We start from the raw sequence: 21,330 nt of genomic DNA on the forward strand, positions 1-21,330 counted from the left end.
GTTGGACACCGAGATGACTCTGGCTTCATATTTCAGGTGCGAGTCTTCTTTCGTCGTCCCACGTCCCCGCTCCCGGGCCCCCTGGATGAGTGACGCCTCGGTCTGCCATGGAAGCCGGCCCTGCCCTGGCCTGGCTCCTGCTCCTGAGTCTGCTGGCTGATTGTCTGAAAGCCGCGCAGTCCCGAGACTTCACCGTGAAAGACATTGTCTACCTCCACCCTTCAAGTAAGACTCCGTTCTCTTCGCTGCAGAAACGTCACTTGACTTCCAATAAGATTTGAAAGTTGAAAAATGGCCAGGAGGAGGCAGCTTTCCACGCAGGGGAAACCTAGTGATTTACTTGTGGGGGGGTGTGCGTGCTACCAACATACGCTGTGTTTTACCCTCCCCTTTTTTACAGGGTGTTTGTTTTTATTTTAAGGTAAATTATCAGGCTTGTTTTCTCTGTTCCCTGCACCCTCAGTCGCTCTGATTCTGAACACCCTTCCCTCTGACTCTGCCAACCCTCCGTCAGTTATCAAAGTCAAACACCGTGTCCCAGGAGGAAGGTGTTTGTTGAAGATCAGGCCTTTATATAAGCAAGATAATAGCTGGCCTTCCTGTCTCTGCATCTAATTCTCAGTTTCAGCATAATTGCCTCCCACCACTTCCTATTCCCTATCCCTTACAGTTTCCTGTGTTTAAGAATTATCTTGGGAGTGTATAATAATGTGTGTCCCAGGTCTCTTCCGCAGAGTGTCTGACTGCATCTGTCTGGGCGGTCCCCATTGAGTTTTGCTTCCAGCAAGAATTTCAGGTGCTTCTGCTGTGGCTGATGTTCTAAGGATCACACTTTAGGAAACACAGCAGCTTTACTTCCTCTGTTGGTCACCATCTCTGTATTTATCTCATCTCCCTTACCTTTTCTTAACTTTCTGCTGGATTGCCCCTGAGCTGGGTATGTAATGCGTGGGCTGACCTTTAGCATTTGCTCCTAGGTGCATTTCTCTTTTGAAAGAGAAACTTTTTCTGTTTGACAAACTTTTTTGAGCCTCTACGGTGTGTCAAGCATTGTGATAGGCATGAAAAATGTAAAGGCAAATCAACCGTAGTCCTTGGTTTTGAGAATCTTGCAATCTACAAGGTGGAGGCAGTCACCTGGACTCCTTCAATGCCGCGTGGTTAGAATATTTAACGTCTCCATGTTCTGGTCAAATGAGAGGTGGTCCAAGGAGTGCACAGTGGCCTGGAGTCCACCTGACCTTGGATCAGCACCTTGCTCAGCTGCCTTATAGTTTTCTGACTTGAAATAAGTTCCTTAACTTTGTGAAGAGTAAATAAAAGAACACATACAAAGCACTTAGCACTGGAAATGCTCAGTAAATGTTAGGGGAATCTTTTAAAGTGTTGATTTCTACATTTCTGGCATGGTTAAAATGATACATACCTTATAGCATTGTTTTGTGGACAAGAAATAATATCTGTAAAATGCTAGGCACATACATAACAGGCAATCAGATGCTTGCTATTTATGATATGCTAATTGGCTCAGACAGTAAACCGAGGATGCTGAAAATACCTCATTAATTTTTTAAATCCAGATATACTTTTGACAGGCAGACAATAGTTTCTTTAGACTTATTGCTTTGTACATTGTCACCAATGTAGGCTGGTGCCTACTGGTTAATTGTATGGAAAGCCTATCTGGCTGCTTGTTTTTACAGAGCAGTTTAGTAACATTCATGAAAAGAAGGTGCTTTGATAGTTTCTCTGCTTTCTAGGATTGCATTGTATTCTTTTCTCCAAACAGCCATGCTTCTTTAGTAAGAGTTGATGAACAAAAACCTAGGTTTCAGCCTCTTGGGTTCGATTGCCAGGACTTTCAGCTTCTTTGTCTGCTTGGGTGACAGACTCAGAAGTCACAGGGCCTCAAAACAGACCTACACCTGGCCTTCTCTGAGGCTGTGATTGTACACACAGGGAGGGAAGGAAAATTAAGGGGGGTGGGTTTAAGTGATCAAGAACAAAACAAACACACACACTGCCTCTGCCTCAGTGGTACGGTGGGCCAGTGCTGGCGCTGAGCGGGCCTCTATTTGGAACATCCGTTTCAGAATGGGATCTTTGAGGGATGAGCTCTGCCAGGCCAGAGGGGCAACCACCTGTGCTCTTTAGAAACTGATGCAGAAGTTCCACTCGTGTGACCTATGTTAATTAAAAAGAGCTCACTGTAAAGAAAGAATTGATGGAGTTTTCTTTTCTTTTCTTTTCTTTTCTTTACAGGACTTTGAGATATAATTGGTGTACAATAAACTGCATATATTTAAAGTATACCATTTGATTTTTTTTCTTATTAGTAATGTATACATGGCATTCCCAATCTCCCAATTCATCCCACCCCCCCACCCCCCACTTTCCCCACTTGGTGTCCATATGTTTGTTCTCTACATCTGTGTCTCTATTTCTGCCTTGCAAACCGGTTGATCTGTACCATTTTTCTAGATTCCGCATATATGCGTTAATATACGATATTTGTTTTTCTCTTTCTGACTCACTTCACTCTGTATGACAGTCTCTAGGTAAGAACTGATGGAGTTTTCTGATGTGATGTTGGAATATGGAGAAGGGTAGAAGAAGTTGTTCCTAAGCTACACTGCATGTAGATGACTCACCAGGAGGTCCGGGCTGAGTTCTCTTTCAGAGTCTCCATGAGGAATATAAGTTCTAGCTGGATTCAAGTTCCTGTCCATGGTTTCTGCTTGGCCAGAATTGTGTTTATTCTGCCCACTTTAAAGCAGAGTCAATGTCCCATTTCTCTCCCATTTCAGCGGTTTTTGATGTGTGTTTGCTTGTCTCTACACTTCTGTTTTTTCAAACGGTCCCGGTCGTCTACCCTTGAGCAGCACCCGGTAGATGATAGTTAGATGAAGCGATCTCTCCACAAACAAGCAGGTTTCTGTAGAACATAGACCATAAAAAATATATGAGGGAAACATGGGATTATTTTGATTTTGAATTATTAATGTGATCGCCTCACTTTGTAGATGGAGACACAAACAGCTTTCTTGGGTTCAGCGAGTGAGCCAGTTTCCATTAATGTTGGAGACTGCTCGGAACCTGCCCAAGGAGAAATGCAGTGATGCTGGAGATGTGAGAAGACACACAAGTTTTCCACACCAGACAAACACAGAAACTCATTTCTCCTGGGCCCTGAACAGCCCTGAGATAGCAAGTCGGCAGAGATTGGAACCTGGGTTGGGAAAGTTTAGCCTCCCGTGACTAATCTCCTTTGCTCTCTGGTTCCCTAATCTTTCAAGTTTCTAAGCCTTTAAAAGAAATAAACTTTATGGCTTTCAAACTTGAGGCACTGTCCTCAATAACATTCTTTTCTATCATGTGTATGGATTTTTTTTTCTTTTTCATGTGAAAAAGGATGAATTTCTTCCTAGCCCATGATTAAAGTACCAAATCCTAATAAAAACTTAGAAGCAGGAGTTTGTATTAAGAGACACGGAGCTGCTTATTTGGTTGTTAGATCTCATACAAGATAGCAGAATTTAACATCCCAAGTGGCTTCAACCCGTTCCTGGCCTCCATTCCTTTCATTGTAATGGAAACCTTTCCTATGAAATCCAGTTTTCCTCTGGTTGCATATTCTGAGTCTTTCCTTAACCGTGTGGACCGAAAAGTTATCTCTCTACAGGGGGCTTGTTTATGCCCAGATAGTGAGTCAACGAAATTTTCTCATAATTCTATACTATGTAAGCCTTAGGGATTGAGGGGACTTTCTAGAAAGGTACCAAGAAATGCATTTCTATTAGAAATATGTTCATGATATTAAAATTATACTGACAATATGTTGTTGCCTAGTGGGCTGAGAAGATCAATTTATTAGATTTCTAGAAATTTTGTATTCGCATCCAGTTTCCAAAAACAATGGAAATTAATTTGGCAAGAATGAAAAAAACCCCAAGTTTGGATGCATTACACATCAGCATACAGTTCAAAACAAGATCCTCTTCTTATCACAGTTTTGGTAACTGAAGGCCTTTGTCCAGGCAAAAGTTCCAAGAGATGGAAACGAAGACGAAATCTTTTCCAGTGCTTACAAATGAATTATGGTCGGTTGAACTACGGCTGACCAGGAGAGTTAATGGACAGATTATATTACAGGAAGTAACTGGGCACTTTGGCTTTTCTTTTTTTCCTTACAATCACCTTCTCTTGAGGGACCAAGGACGTATGCCCTGAAATGCAGAGGACTAAGCTTATTAACTCTGTGATCAGGAGCCAAATTAGATTCACTCACAGCTGGGGCCACACGATGTGAAACCCTACTTGCACTGTAATGCTTTGAAGTAACAAAGAAGAAAACAGCACATCTCTTAGGAACCTCTTTCTGTCCTTTTTTAAAAAAAACTTCTTTATCAGATGCAGTATCCGTTAGCAAGTTACTGGAGATAGTTGTTCATCTGTAGACCTTGTTTTTTGGCTAAATATTTCCCGAGAGGGGAATTTAACCATTACTTGGTATCGTGCTGTAATTATCAACTGAAAGCTGAGTCTGTTTTCAGAGATTTGTCACTGAAAAGGGTTTGAATATTCACCGATCAGTATTACCTGCCAAAGTGTAAATATAGGTTCCTATAAGCAGATATTAGACTGTCATTGTTGAGAATGCACACAGATATGAAGTTGTGGATTTAAAAATAAAACTCCCCGAAAAGGAGATCATTTGGTTAATTGTTGATGATAGTGCTGATAAACACATCCAGAGATAAATGATTTTAAACAGAGCTTCTTTTTGCTACCATAGTTTTCGCTCATATTCCTGTTTAAATTTTGACAAACTTTGAGTTAATTCCAGAGTCCGGGCCTACTTGTATGAGAAATGGAGGTATTTAATTTAATATGTCACTGGTCTTGTGAAAGGTAATTTTGAAGAGTCTATTAATCCACGTTTGGGAACACTACAACTTATTAGTGCTATGTTCTCAATAAGTTTATTCTTTGAGCAGCTGGATTGTCAATCTTCATTCAAAGTTCTTAATTTATCTCTTTGATGGGAAAGTTTCCAGGAATAACTAATCCAACATTGCAGCTAAAAGTTTTACTGGCTGCAGTGACAGACAGATAAAATTGGATACTTCAGTGAATTAATCACACAGGCTGAAGTATTATGGTGAGCCCACCGTCATAAACCTTGGTGAATATGATCATTTTTTGAGAAATGCTGTTCTTTGACAAATCATTTACATCATTTTTTCAGAACTCCTGCTTTAATAATTCTGCTTCAAATCTTACAAACTATTTTAAACTTCTATCTTTTACACTTATTTATATATTGAATAGTTTAAAGTGGATAGTGAAACTATTTTCAATGTAGCCAAACAGGATAATTTCCTAAAATATTTTGTATAGTTTTTGTATAGTTTTTAATAATGGTATTTATAAAAAGTAATCCAGTTGAAATGTCAGTAAGAGTATTGAATGCCTTTGGAATATGAGAACCTATTTTTATTTATTTGTTTATTTGGCTGTGCCATGTGGCATGTGGGATCTTGGTTTCCCTACCAGAGATCGAACCTGTGCCCCCTGCAGTGAAGTGTGGAGTCTTAACCATTGGACCGCCAGGGAAGTCCAAGAACCTATTTATTTTAAATTCTTCAGATATCTACTTACCTAAATTAGAATCTTTTAACTCAAGCGTAACCCACCAATCGCGGTGGTGGGATATGAAGATATAAAAATTTTGTACATGTAGTTTTACAAAATAGTTGACTTCTGTTTTATTATAATTACATGATAGGGAGAGCATGTTTAACCAGAGTGAAATTTCCTCGTTGGGAATGCAGTGATTGGATGGCTAAGCCTAGGCTGCTTTCCATCCTTCATGTTTAAGATGATCCTTGCTCTCAGCGTCATTCTGCTTATGAACTCGAGTCACCAGGCACTAGGAAGAACATAGAACTCTCAAATGGGCCCATTAAAAGTTCTAGTTACCTGTCTTCTTTAGACAGTTTATGACTTCTGATCATGTTAGGTTATTGGATATTGTTAGAGTCAGCTGTATGAAATATTACAAGCAAGTGCGAGGATGGGCAGCTATTCTAGGCAAGGTGAAAATCAAAGTTATATCTGGCCCATAATTCTGGCCTTAAGCTGCTGCCTCCTCCTTCATTTATTTTTGATAACATACTTAATTGGTTCCATGTGGGCAAAGCAATTTACCCTGAGATGATTATTTCCGCCAGTGGGACGTGCAGGCTCAGCCATCTGCGAGGGAGGACTGTTGGCTCCTGCAGATGAAGTGTTTGCAGCTTTCAAAGAGGGCAGGTAGTTTTACAAATTAAAACACACACACACACACACACACACACACGTTCTCTTTGTGAAAGGCAAAACTCTAAGCAACAAAGCACATCAGGGAAAAGGGCAGAGATGACCTGGCCTGACATTCCTTGTGGATCCTGGTCCTTAAATGCCAAGGAGACCCTGGTATGCTGGGCTCTCTCCAGAGCCTGACTCTCATGGATGCATCCTGCCTGAACAGAAATGCAAGGCAAAGAATACAAGTACCTGGAGGACAGTCCCTTCAGAAGGCACAAAGAGGCAGCTCAGGGGTGGGGAATTGGGGGCGGAGTGGGGGGGAAAGGGATACGCAGGAGGAGATTCCTGGAACATAGAGCATCCACATCCCCACATGCCCTCAGCATGCTGCCCTGTGACATTGGCCACGGGCCCCTGGGGCCCCTTAGGAGGGTCACCTCTGCACAGGCAGCATGTATTTTAGCAACGAAGACTCTTTCTTCCCCACCCCCAACCCCCACTGGCTCTGTTGGGTCTTCATTGCTTCGCGCAGGCTTTCTCTAGTTGTGGCGAGTGGGGGCTACTCTTCATTGTGGTGCACGGGCTTTTCAGTGTGGTAGCTTCTCTTGTTGCAGAGCATGGACTGTGGGCGCACAGGCTTCAGGAGTTGCAGCACGTGGGCTCAGTTGTGGCATGCAGGCCCTAGAGCGCATGGGCTCAGTAGTTGTGGCTTAGTAGCTCCACAGCATGTGGGATCTTCCTGGACCAGGGGTGCAACCAGTGGTCCCTGCATTGGCAGGCGGATTCTTAACCACTGCGCCACCAGGGAAGTCCCTCCCCTGGGATTCTTAACCATGTCAGATCCAACCAGATAAAAATATCAGATTGAACCAAAGAAATTTTGTAGGTAAGAAATGATCAAGCATCAAGAAATTTTTAATGACTGAACCTAATATTTATATTTATTTACACAATGATATGTCTACAGAAGTTGACACATAAAAATAAATCATAGAAAATCCAGAGTGCCTTTTTTTAACTGACATTTATATTGAGATTATTGTAGATTCATTAGCGGTTGTAAGAAATACTATACAAAGATTCCGTATGTACTTTAGCCAGTTTCCCCAATGGTAACATTTTTTAAAACTGTGGAATAATGTCACAGCCAGGTTATTGACGCTGTTGTGTTTGTCTACCGATCTTATTCAGATTTCCCATTTTAATTGTGTTCATTTGTGTGTGTGTGTATTCTACATAATTTTATCACATGTAGGTTGTGTATCCACCCCCAAGTGTAGACATTAAACGGTTTCAATAGTACAAGGATTCCTCCTGTTGTCTTCATACTCATGTGCCTCTGACTTTCCCTCCTACCACTGTCATCCCCAATCCCTGGCAACCACTAATACTTCCCCCATGTCTAAAATTTTCTCATTCAAAAAATGTTACATAAATGGAATCATACAGTATATAACCTTTTGGGATTGACTTTTTTCACTGAGGATAATTTCCTGGAAACATCCAGGTTGTTGAATGCATTAATAATTCATTTTTATTGTTGACACTATAGTGTTCCATGGTATGGATGTACCATGGTTTGTTTAACCTCCACCCATTGAAGGACATCTGGGTTGTTTCCAGTTTGGGGATGTAACAAATACAGCTTGCTGTGAATATTTGAGTACAGATTTTTGTGTGAATGTAGGTTTTCATTTCTCAGGGATAAATGCCCCGGAATGCAGTTGCTGAGTCATATGATAGTTGCATGCTTAGTTTTTTTAAGAAACTGCCACGCTATCTTGAGAATCCTTTTTAAAAAATAAAAACATCTCTCTTCACCATGCAGGATTCTGTGCTCAGTCTAAAAAACATTAATCTTTTCTCTTGATTTTTTTTCGTAGCCACACCATATCCTGGTGGATTTAAGTGTTTCACCTGTGAAAAGGCAGCAGACAATTATGAGTGCAACCGATGGGCTCCAGATATCTACTGCCCTCGAGGTAAACTCTCAGTAGACACATCGGGCTGCCCAGAGCCGTCCGCGAGTGAATGGCCTGTTGACCATGATGCATGTGTGGAGAGAGGCATGCTTGCAATCTCAACCACTTCTCTTGTCTGAGGCTATTAGTAGCTCTTTTATGCCACATCAGTAACTTGCCATCAAACACTGTCAGAGACATAAACCGATCCTTAGGCTCACCCCCTTTCTTAGGAAGCATCCTTGGAGCTCCAAAAGAGGTGAGGGATGCTTCTCACCCCCAGGCCCGCCAAATGCCGGACAAGAAGAGAACAACCAGCCTGTAATCCACTCTTTGAAGCATTAGTCATTGCATAGTAACTTCCTTTAAGTAAAAATATGAATTACTGTTCATATAAAGATCCCATTTATTACATACTTGCCAGAGGCTTCTATCCTGAGACCCCATGAAAGCTAGAATTCTAAATGTCATCATCACACAAATAAAAACCCTGAGCTTTTTAAAGGAGTAAGTTCTCTTTGAGGGATGAGTTGGATGCCCAATTGAAGCATGAAATTTTGACCCGAAGGCCAGTTTCAAAATGAAGTAGATGCTTCATATTCATATTTAGATCTCTTTTATCCTATTGAATAAAAAAATGGTTGTATTTGGATATGGAGTCACTGTTCATTGGCTCTTTTATGTTTGACAGAAAGTTGATTCACTTGATGGGGCGATGATAAGGATGGGATATTTCATTGACAAACGTTTTGAGCAGGTGGTTAGATGGGCTTCGCTGCTGATGTAATTCAGTTGTTAAGATGACTGAACACCCCAACACCAAATCTGTTATTTTTCAGTGTAATGCAAGAGCTCTTACAGTCACCCCAGTGGAAGGCTCCCTGTTTCCCCTGGAGGACTGGACATCAAAAGAGCATGGAAACTGCAGTGAAGGACAGGTGTCAGCTCTCTGAGCCAGTGCTATCTATTTAACCCAGGAGTCTCCACCCAGACTGCCCAGGAGAAATGCCTGTGGGTCTTTTCAGAATCACCAGGACCTGTGTCCTGCCTAGACCAGTGGTTCTCAAACTTCAGCATGACCATCATTCCCTGGAGGGCTTATTAAAATACAGATTTCTGCCCCTACCTCTGCTTCCCCCCTCCTTCCTAGTTTCTGACTCAGTAGGTCTGACATGGGGCCTGAGAATTTGCATTTCTAAAGTATTCTACCCTGATGTAGATGCTGCCGGTCTGGAGACCAGACATTAAGAACCACAGCTCTAGATCAGTTGAGCCAGCATCTCTGAGGTTAGGGCCCCACATCAGTGTGTTTAAACATCCCAGGTGATTCTAATTCACAGTCAGGGATGAGAACCACTGGGAGCTCCTCTCCCCACTCATAGAGAGTGAAATGTGGGGTTATGTCATTTCTAGGTTCTTCTTGTTTACTTTGAGGTAGAGGTGCTATTGGGGTCCCAAAAGATCACAGGGGAGAGAAAAACATGGAAACACTGAAGATCGGCTTAATCACAAGCTAGGTGTCCATTCAGGTAATTATCAAAGAGAAGTCCCGTCCGCATTGCCTTCTACAGTCACACGCTCATTCTGGAATCAGCCGGTTTGCCAGCATTACCACCGAATGAACGTTTGGGTGGGTTGCTGATGGACCTGCTTAAACCACTGCTTCTCAAACTTGGCGGCACATTGAAATCACTGGGGGAACCACCGATGCCTGGGTCCATTCCCAGAGATTCATGTTTAAATGCTGTGGGTGCAGCCGGGCATATGAATTTGTGAAAGCTCCCCGGCTGGTTCAAATATGCAGCAAAATTTGAGAACCGCGGTAAACAGTGACTCTGGACAAAAACAGGGTGATTTGCTCGTGTAGCCAATAACCTTTGGGCTGGTTCCTGCTGGGACGAAGCCAGCAGATGAACTTTTGAAACTGTTGCCACTGGTCAGAGCTGCTGTACAGGAAAGGTGACAGTGCTTCTCTCAGTATTGCCCTGGCAGAGACGATGCAGAGGAAGAGGAGAATTTGTAAACAGGTGCTCTCTTGTGTTTGGGGCTGTATTTCACAGAGGCCCAGTCCAAGTCTGAAGGTGTACAAGTCTATCCCTGTCACAAAGGGAAAACAGGGACTCTTAACACTCTGCTTGAATTCTCCAGAAACAAGGAAGTTCCACATTGATGCTTTCTTTCGAGGTCAAAATCTACCCTTCTAAAGTAGAGATACCTGGAAGTATCACAGGTCTTTACACAATTTTCCTTCTCCCCTTTTTTTTCCTCCCATTTTTATCTTTTTGTCCTGGAATTTATAGGAATAAATGGAAAGTGATGCCCTGAGGTTCATGACATAGAACCACCAGGCCAAACCCTTTGGGGGATTATCTGGTGAAAGATGGGAATCAAGTTTCTTCTTTCAAGGAGCCGGCAGTTTAGCCAGGGAGATACGATCTGAACATATCAAATGTCGAAAATAGCAGGACAAAGGCAAGTGCCAAAGGAAACATGGCATTAAATGCTGTGGGAGTTTAAGGGAAGAACTGCAGTGCGGGGGCTGAGGTGGCCAGTGACAGTATCACGGGCTGGGGAGATGGCAGCAGCCCGACAGGTGGGCAGCAGGGATGGGAGAGTGAAGGGGGCTTATCTTCCAGGAAGTCGCTCAGAGCAGAGGCATGGAGTGCGCCTGCGCCAGTTCAGTGGCTGGGAGACCTGGGTGTAGCAGAATATCCTGGGGAATCTTAGGAACAGAACAGGGGAGCCAGGCTATTTTGCGGGGGCCTTGACATCAGGTAAGGAGTGAGGACTAGCACTGTAACCTAAGAAGAGAGAATTCCTTCTTGTCTAGCCACATTTGCTATGAACCATCGACCTCTCCTCTGGGTTCTCTCCAGATTTTTCTAACAATGAAAATAATGCCGTCGTTATTAGATTAAAATAGAAAATGTGTCTACTGAAAACTACTGACTAAGCCTACATTTTTTTCCTGTTTATTATTAGTTTGTTTGAAGCAGCTATAGGACTACCAACAGGCTTGGTAAGGGCAGCGCAGTAACAGCTATGGAAAGACATCCTGACTTTCTGGGATGTTCCTTGTTTTTTGTTGGTTTATTTTGTGATCTATTTAACTAGGCTTTAATTATCACATGGTGTGAAAATAACTGGTTGAGAGTGAAAAAAAAACCACATCATGTAAATATTGAATTTTATCTCTGTGGAATATGCTTACATCCCAAATTGCTTAGGAGATTGAATTTCAAGTTCCCGGTCACTCTGACTTTTGAAATGTGTGTTATGTAAGTACTTCCGCCTCCAAAACATTGTTATTGACTTTGGTGCTTACAGATTCATGGGACCATACCCCCTCCCAGAAGTGAGAATTTAAGATGCCCTCCATAATGGAGTGCCGTTGTTCACTTCCTCAGCTTCCACTTAGTCTTTGGTCCCTGAGCACTTCCTTTGCAATAACCTTAATTTCATCAACTGCTTGTTATAAATCTGTGCAATTTTCTTGCCTCTGTGAGCCAGAATGGGAAATCACATTCTACGTGGGACCAGTTGAAAGAACTGGTGAAGGCAAACAAGCATTGAATGTCCCCTGTTCAGATCTACGTGGTTTTGCCTGTGACTTTTCTGTGTTGAGAGATTAAAAACTCCTTGAGACAGGGACTGTCTAAGTGTTTATTAAGAGTCTGTAGAATTAAATGTCAAGTCAAAAACATTGCAGTTTTTTTAAAAGGCTTGTTCTGTGGAGGATACCTAAGCCGCCAAGGATTTTATGTTCCTTCTTAATTATGAAGTGCAGACGCCTCCCTCGAAGGCAAAATCTTCACTGGAACGTATTGCTGATATAAAGTCAGACCAAGAGAAGTCTTGAGATAGAGAGACATGTATCCTTTTGGTTCCAGCTTCTATGCTGCTCACTGTTTTTTCTCTGAAAGTAAAGAAAAATCTGGGCCTGTGCCTTGACAGTTCTTTCTGTATCTGTTATCTGGTATAAGCAGGGAATATAAATGTGACCCCCAGCTCAACTGAAGACAAGCCCCATGGTTACAGATTTTCAGGAAAGTCTTCTTTATTGTCGATTTTTTTCCAGACTGAGCCCAGGCTGAGACAGACAAACTTTTTGTTTACTTTACCTAAGGGTGGATTTTGTTTCTCTTTTGGGCAATCTGACACATACGACATAGCCCTTCAAGGCTTTTGCCATGATACAGGGGTTTCTACCTGTACATCTGAAGAGGACCCAAGGCCTTGCATCTTCTTATCGTTTATCTATTAACCCTCTCCTCTCTGACTGGGGTAGAGAATTCAGTACCTTCCTCAGTGTTGGCCCCTGGGATTTCTCTTACTTTCTGGAGAGTTCATTTGTACATTTACAAAAGGTATTAGTTATATGTTATCCAACCCTCATGCCTGCTATGTAATGAGGTAGAATTCAGATGATCTATCTTGTCATTTTACTAAATGGGAGTCTTAAACGTCTTCCTTTTTTATAAAGCAAAAAATTTTAAATTGAAGTTTAACATACATTCTGGAAAGTCCATAGGTCATAAGTGCACAGCTTGTTGAATTTTCCCAGCGTGAACATGCAGTGTGTCTGCCGCTCATATTAAATTGGAGAACCCCCGAAGCCTACCAGGGTCCCCCAGTCATTACACTGCACCTCCCAAAGGTAATGAAAGTGTGACTGTTATGCAGCTTTACATAAATGGAACCACACAGAATGCCCTCCTTTCTTTCCCACGTTCTATATGTGAAATTCATCCATGTTTCTGGGAGCAGCAACCATTCTCTCTCACAGAAGTATAGCAGAGCATTATGTGAATGTACTAAAATCCATCCATTCCACTGTTGATGGGCATTTGGATTGCTTCCATGCACAGCATTCTTGGATATGTCTCTTGGTGCACGTATATATGCACTTCTGCCAGGTCTATCCCAGGAGGCGGGGTTGGCGGGCATGCAGTACTCGTGCTTTGGCTTTACTGGATTTTGCCTAACAGTTTCCAGAGTCACTGTAGCAATCTGCAGTCTCCCCAGCAGTGCCTGAGAGTGCCAGTTGCTGTTCAACCTTGCCAACTTAGTATGGACAGAAACAATAGAAGCTAGAAGTGTATGGAATGACATTTTTAAAGCACTGAAGGTGTCAATATATAACTGCCAACCCAGAATTCTATACTGAGACTTTCCGCCTGCCTCCTCCTCGCACTTCCTTGCCTCCTGGCTGCACCACTTGCCCCGCATTCCTGTTTGCTCCTCGAGATTGACAAAGCCTCTGCTTAGCTTCTCCGCCCCTCAGCAGGGCTCTCTGCCTGGCTTCTCAGCCTCCTCACCTGTGCAACACGTGAATCAGCAAGTGCCCCGAGGGCAGAACAGGTGTAGGGTGTCGGGCTCAGTTTACCGTGTCGTCGGTTTTGCTGGTATCTTGCTCTCCAAATCCTATCTGCCTTGGCAGCTCGCCTATGCTTTCACAAGATTTTTGTTGCTATTTTAATTTCATCCAGCTATTTTAATTTCATCCTGCCATTTCTTGGTTCTTCTCAGGTGGCACTGGAACCCTCAGAATCACTCTTCAATTAGAACTTTTCTAGCAACTTTTTAACCAAAAGTTCTACTATCAGCCTAAGCAAGGTTTTTTTTTTTTTTTTTTTTGTACCCTGAGAGCATCTGATCTACTCCAATTCAGTGTGTTGCCTGAGTATTTTCCATGAACACCGTTTCCTCAGACAGGAAGCGTCCATTGGATCCTTCTGCCTGTCGCTGTCACTGCTGTCCGCCGGGAAGTCCTGTTTATCCTCACTAGCGTGCATCCTCTTCCAGCCACCTTCTTGGCCTCTGTCTGGAAGTGAAAACATTGCTTTCTGAGTTTCAGTGATTTGCTTTAAAAGAGAAATTCCTCAAGTGAGTGTGTCACCTATCCTTAAGAGCTGTGGGTGGTGGTTTTTTGTTTTTGTTTTTGTTTTTTAAATTTGTTTATTTTATTTTTGGCTGTGTTGGGTCTTCGTTGCTGTGCGCAGGCTTTCTCTAGTTGTGGTGAGTGGGGGCTACCCTTTGTCACAGTGCGTGTGCTGCTTCTTATTGTGGGGGCTTCTCGTTGCAGAGCATGGGCTATAGGCGCATGGCTTCAGCAGTTGTGGCTTGTGGGCTCAGTAGTTGTGGCTCGTGGGCTCTAGAGCACAGGCTCAGTGGTTGTGGCGCATGGGCTTAGTTGCTCCGTGGCATGTGGGATCTTCCTAGACCAGGGCTCGAACCTGTGTCTCCTACATTGGCAGGCGGATTCTTAACCACTGCACCACCAGGGAAGTCCCTGGATGGTGTTTTCTTTTTTTTTTTTAAAGAGAAGTATCTGTTTGGTCGTTTCTTCAAGAGATGCTGACTTCAGGGTAAAGGGGAACAGTTATGACTCAATCTGGTTGATAAGTATTTATTTTTAATTTCTGCCTTGAGAAATTTCTTACTTGGGAAAAGAAAAGAAAAAAGTATTTTTTTACCTCCCTGTGAATAGCAATTGATAGGACTTTGAAAGCCAAGAGATTAATCTGATGCCTGGATACCAGAGCATGTGATCATTCCTAATTAGGGTACACTTTAAATAATTCAGCTTATCTGCAACCCATTTGTAGTTCATCCTTCTTGTAAGTCTATTTTCTTTCATCTTGGATTGTTTTTTTCTTTCACTTTCATTTAACTGAATTTAAAATTGAGATATACATACAGAAATAGTGAACAGCACGATGAATTTTCACAAACTTGAGCTCACCATGAAACAGCACCCAGATGAAGAAATTGATTGTGTTCAGCAGCCCAGAAGCTTCTAGCATGTCTGTTTTCAGGCACTATCCCTACCACCAAGGGCCCTGTTATGGGCTGAATTGTGCCCTCCCCCAAATTCATTCCAATACCCCCAAATGTAACTGTATTTGAAGATGTCATTGGGGGTAGGCTCTAACCCAATGTGACTGGTGTCCTTGTGAGAAGAGATTAGGACACAGACATGCAGAGGAAAGACCATGTAAAGATATAGGGAGAAGATGGCCATCTACAAGCCAAGTCGGGAGAGGCCTCAGAAGAAATCAACTCTGCTGACATCTTGACGTTGGACTTCCAGCCTCTGGAACTGTGAGAAAATCAGTTTCTGTGGTTTAAGCTCCCCAGTCTATGCTACTTTGTTATGGCAGCCCTAGCAAACTCATACAGTTATCCTCCTGATTTCCAATAGCATAGATTAGTTTCATCTCTTATCGGGTCCTTTTATAGAAATGGAATCATACAGTATATACTATCTTGTATCTGACTTCTTTCAATCAGTATTATGGGAGATTCATCCATTTTGTTAGATCTATTTTTAAGCCATTCATTCTCATTGCTGTGTGAGTATATGCCATAACTTATCTATGCATTCTACCATTGGGCATTTTTGCAGTTTCCTGGGTTTTTTTGTTTTTTCAATAAATAATTCTTCTATGGACATTCTAGTACTTACCTTTTTTGTTGGATATATATCTAAGGGTGGAATTGCTGATTCCTAGAATATGCATAGGTTTAGATTTAGTAGATCCTGGCAAAAGATTTTCCAAAGCAGTTATACTGTGTGAAGGTTGCACTTCTGATTGAAATATAGTATTATTTCACTTTCACATTTGAAGAGATCACTCAAACTACAGAAACGGAAGAGGTGTTATAGATATCATAGTACTAAGTTAACCTGTTTTGATTGGGTTCAGCCTTGACTTGGAGAGACCAGATACCTGTGTGCTTCCCACCCCTCTCTCTCTGTTCTTGATACGTTAAGCACCTGCAGTATTGCTCAAGGTCCTGTGCCATATATCGGGGTGGGGGGTGGGGCAGGGAATCAGACGTGAACAAGAATGGACCTTATTCCCAAGATTATAATGTTGAACAGTAGATCTTAACTGGGAGTGATTTTGCCCCTCAGGGGACATTTACTAATATATGGAAACATTTTTGGTTGTCACTGTTGGGGGTGCCACTGGCCTCTAATGAGAAGAGGCCGCAGATGCTGCTACATACCCTGCGTTGTACAGGTCAGTCCTCCGAAACAGAACTAGCCAGCTCAAGATGTCAGAAGTGCCAAGGATGTTTGGAAAGACAGCCTGTGCTCTGGAACCTGCGAACCACAACTACTGAGCCCATATGCCATAACTACTGAAGCCCACACGCCTAGAGCCCATGCTTCGCAACAAGAAAGGCCACCACAATGAGAAGCCCATGCACCACAACGAAGAGTAGCCCCTGCTTATCGCAACTAGAGGAAGCCTGTGCGCAGCAACGAAGACCCAACACAACCAAAAATAAATAAATAAATAGATAGATAGATAAATAGATAAATTTAAATGTAATGTAGGGGATTATTGAAGACAATTAGGTTACAAACAAGAGAGGGTAATAAGATATGAACAGATGTAAAATTGCTATTCTTCACTCAAACTGATAAAATGATGCCAGCAGACTGTGGTAAGTTATGCATATAATTTAATACCTGAGCAACCACTTAAAAAAAAAACTACGCAAAGAGATACACCCAAAAACACTATAGATAAATAAAAATGGAATTCTAGAAGATGTTCAACTAACCCACAGGAGCGCAGGAAAAAGAAAACAGACAAAAAAAAAAATAGAACAAACAGAAAATTAAAATGGCAGAATTAAGTGCTACTATATAAAAATTACATTACATGTAAAATTTAAAGAAATGATTTGGCAGAGTATACTAAAACACATGACCCATCTATATGCTATCTGCAAGAATGTGTGTGTGTGTGTGTGTGTGAATTTCATAAAAATTATGTTTTGTGTTTTCCAATAGTTGACTAAGCTCTCTTACCCAGTTCTGATTTTAGTTGAATGCCCATGAGTCTCACAGTAAAAGACTTTTGTTTCACAACCTCTGGGAATTCCGTGCAGTTGCGGAATGTGAGATTTTAGAGGCTGAAACTAACCTGGTAGAAATTCAAATCCATCTTTTATCTTTTAGATGAAAGTCTTTGAAATCCTTTTAGTGTGAAGTTATCAGCAGGCTTGATTCTCATATAACCTCATTACTAACCCAAGGATTATTCAAAATGCATGGAGAGCAGGTTTCTGGGGCTGAAACTCAGTTTTTAACAATTCTACCGTCCAGTGATAAGCCACATGTGGTCCACCTAGTTCTGCTTGGGAAATTCTGCCTGTTTGCCCCTGCCAACTCCACCCCTGCTGGGAGGTCACAATACAAATTCAAGGCTCTCATAAGTTATCCACTAAAGAAAGCTGGTCAACTTTAAGCATTTCCAAAACTTATTTAACCACAGAACCCTTTTCCACATTAACATTCCACAACTCACCTCGGGGTTTTGTGAGATAAGAATGGATATATTTAAGGGACTGATGCTTTAGATCTGAGGTCTCTACTGCTGCAAGTAATGGGGTATTCTCAATATATCTTTATTTTATGGGTTGGACTTGGTGAAGTGTAAGAAAAAATTCTTATCCAGTCTCATCACTGATCACCATTCCCACTCGCCTCCCCCCGCCAACGGCAACTATTGGCTTATTAGGTATTGGGCTTTTGCATATTGTCCTGAAAAAAAAAAAAACAGGTTCGTCAATTGTTGTCTCTGCTTTCATTTAATGGAATAAGCTTCCAGTTAAATTAAAAGAGAGTTTGTTATAGACATAAAAGTATGAACAAAAAGTAGCTATATTAAGTTTACCAATTGTTATTTTAAGGCTTATACTTAAAACAAGATAATTCAATACTTGAGGGACAAACATAATTTCCAAAACTGAAACCGTGTAATGATTTACTTATTCCATCAATGTATGATCTTGTCTGCTCAGGTTTACATTTGGAGCAGTAAAACCTCTGGCAGCTGCTCCTGGTTGTCTGTGGGAAGAGGAGACAGGAGATAAGAACATTCCTGTTTTTATTGCCTTCTTGAACGTCTGAAGTTGGGGTGGGGCTGAGAAAGGCTTCCTTAGCATGGCCATTCACACCAGTCTGATACTAAAGAAGTAAACCAGTCCTCTTTGGAAGATGTCCTAAACCTCTCAGGGCACTGGCTTCCGTTTGTTAAACCCCACTAAAGGCTTAAAAAATAAATAAAAAATCATGCCACCTCCTCTTCATCAGAAAAACACCCACTCCAATTTTAAAATATTTAAGAGCTTTGGGAGAATCATTGCCAGGTGCAAAACTTTCAGGTTTTCTTGTGAGCTCATAGGGTGGCCTTACTCTTACCGCATTCCAAAGACTACCCCCCCCCCCCCCGCTGTCCCCTCCCTCCCCTGCCCCCCCCCCCCCCCCCAGCCAGAGCAAGTTAGGGACCGCCCTGACCTCATCCCAAATGACAAAATTCTGGTCAGGATGCAGTATGGGGACAGCATTTGGGGAAGGGCATTGGCACAGACTCAGTCCAGGTACACACACCAGTGTTGGGCAGGTCTTCGCCCTTAGCAGGACTCAATTAGGCCACTCAGGTTCTGTCAGATGAGAATGTCTAGGAAGAATATTAAAACCGCTGATTTTCATGACTTCCAAGATATGTCATGTGGTGTGTGTTAGCTTATTCTCCGGGCCTAAAATTCCTGAGCTTTCTTCTCTTGATGTTAGTACTTTGGTGAGGGGAACTTTTATTGCCTAATAATTATCATAGAAGGTCATAATTCCATATTAACCACTAAATATCCAAAATGTATAAATCATGCAAAGTTGGGTCCAAGATATGGCTGAAAAAACCCAGTGACATTTCTTAAGAATTCTTCTTTTTTTTTTTTTTTTTTTTCAGTCTGAAAGTGAAGCAGGGGCATTCTCCTAAATCCCAGACTTAGGAAGCTGAACACTGCCTGCAGGCCTTAAAGAATTACATTGACAAAGCCATTTTTTCTTGGTCTTTAAGTTGCAATTTAAAAAATTCTCCATGGAATTTTGGAAGAAATCTCAAGTTTTCAGACTCCTCAGCTTAGAGGGACTCTAGACGTTCACTTCATGGTCTGCATCTGCCTTTTTGGAAAGATACTGAAGTCATGCTAGGGAGAGATAATCTCAGTCTGGACCACTTTTATTGTTGGGTTAGTTTATTCCTTCCATGAATTGTAGAATCCAGCTATGCTCGTAGACAAGAAGGTCTTTCTTTTGGATAAAGTCATTTTCTTTTGAATAAAGTCATTTTCTCCAGATGCAGTATATGTATTTTAATCATTCCGTCTTACTTGGGAATAGCTGTTTCCCAGTCTTGCATGTCAGTGCACACACACACTTGGACACACACACCAGTCTCTGCTATAGTCCTTTCTCTCTTTGAAGATCTTTATTACCTGCCTCACTTTTTTTCTTTTAGTTGGGTGTTCTTTGAACTTTTTCACCCCTTCATCTTCCTGAAAATTACTATGACCCTCATATCCTAAATCATCGCTCCGTACCCCTCCTCCCCTAAAAATAAAAATCAACACAGTGGCAAAATTTGTTAGAAGGCAAAGAGTGATACCACTGGGTCTTGGTTTACGGGGATTTATGGTCAGAGAGATCAGTATTCTTCGGAAGGCCTCCTTTCTACCACCTCGAAGTGGATCTCTCCAAGGAGATCTTTGGGATTGGATATCAACTTAACACAGTGTATGTTCTGGGTGCTGTTAGATCCTAGTGTCCACACTCCAGTTGTTTCCCTTTCAGGCAGGTTGGGCTAACGTTTCCCATCTCAATTAAAACATATTTTCCCTGTTGACAGAGACTAGATACTGCTACACTCAGCACACCATGGAAGTCACAGGAAACAGCATCTCTGTCACCAAGCGCTGTGTTCCACTGGAAGACTGCTTGTCCACTGGCTGCAGAGACTCCGAGCATGAAGGCCACAAGGTCTGGCAACAAACAAGTGACGGGACAGCATAGTCAGCCTTCCTCCTCTCCAGATGCCTGCCAGGGTTCATGAGCAAATTCTTACCCCCCACGTAGGCTGGCTTTTGACTGTCTTTATACCATTATTGAAGGATGCTTCCTTTTCTGTTGGTGCTAAAAGAATAAAAATTTATATCAGGGTGTAGGATAATTAGTATAAATTATGTAGAACACCAAGAAGGTATTGAAAATTATCATAAGCCCTTTCTTCACTCAGAAGAAACAAATAAAGTTACCTAAAGGAAGAGGAGCAAGGGGCCAGTTATGCCCTTATGGTAGAGCATTGCAGACACACAAGCAGTTCCTTCAGCGGAGGATGCCCAAGGCAACTGGCAAGCTTTGATAGCTTTCTGTAAAGTGGGGCTCGTGTCTTTGCTGGGATGCCGATTTGGAAGGTATCTATTGGCTCCTGAGTCATTTGAGCAGGTGAGAAGAGGTGGGACCATCTGTTTGTGGGTTTACTTTCCTTACACTCCCTCTGGTGCCTGGACAGAAGGACTCAGTGTAAAACAAATTTCAAAGGCAGCCTTGAAGGAGAATATAAAGACTCAGAAAGGCAGCCCGACTTATGGCTGGAGTGAGGGATGCTCCTGACTCTCTCCCCAGTTGTTCCGAGCTGGCTGTACACGTGATCTTTTTTTTTTTTTTTTTTTGGCACACGGGCTTAGTTGCTCCGTGGCATGTGGGATCTTCCTGGAACAGGGATCAAACCTGTGTCCCCTGCATTGGCAGGCAGATTCTTAACCACTGCGCCACCTAGGAAGCCCACGTGATCTTGTATATCAGCCCTTGACCTTTATTTGGAGGCTGCCCACTTCTCCCCATCAGGCCACCTTCCCAGTGGTTGGGGCAACTCCCCCTCTCTGTTAGCAGGGGCTCCTTTCTCTTAAGAAAACACCCAGTTTTCAAGTGACTTGTCAAAAACACTAAGAATTATCTTTTTCCAGTTTTATTGAGAAATAATTGCCGTATGTAATAATTGAAATATGACAGGTAAACCTAAGGGTTTTACTTCACTCGCCCCCTCCCCCAAGCTAAGCTTGGCTCTCAGGTTATAGTGGCTACTTTACCAAAGAGGAAGCTATAGATCAGAGAAGTGATGTCATGTGCTCAGGTGATACAGCTAGTGACAGAGAGAATCCAAACTCACTTCTGAGCTCTAGTTTCTCTCCTCAACAT

The 21,330-nt window shown here is 42.2% G+C and overlaps 1 protein-coding gene across 8 annotated transcripts in view; it reads left to right on the forward strand.

Moving 5' to 3' along the window:
• The window catches only part of LYPD6 (LY6/PLAUR domain containing 6), a 109,167-nt gene that overhangs the window by 84,017 nt on the left and 3,820 nt on the right, over window positions 1-21,330 (forward strand). For 6 of the 8 annotated variants that reach the window (XM_057745637.1, XM_057745635.1, XM_057745634.1 and 3 more), the window contains 3 exons: window positions 37-225; window positions 8,193-8,291; window positions 19,982-20,112. In XM_057745637.1, the coding sequence (XP_057601620.1) occupies window positions 108-225; window positions 8,193-8,291; window positions 19,982-20,112 (348 nt within the window). In that variant the 5' untranslated portion in view covers window positions 37-107. Of the gene's footprint in view, window positions 1-36; window positions 226-8,192; window positions 8,292-19,981; window positions 20,205-21,330 lie in introns of all 8 variants that reach the window. The other 2 variants (XR_009055100.1, XM_057745638.1) reach the window with 2 other exon arrangements.

Source organism: Hippopotamus amphibius, chromosome 8, assembly GCF_030028045.1.
Source record: "Hippopotamus amphibius kiboko isolate mHipAmp2 chromosome 8, mHipAmp2.hap2, whole genome shotgun sequence".
NCBI classification, from domain to species: domain Eukaryota; kingdom Metazoa; phylum Chordata; class Mammalia; order Artiodactyla; family Hippopotamidae; genus Hippopotamus; species Hippopotamus amphibius.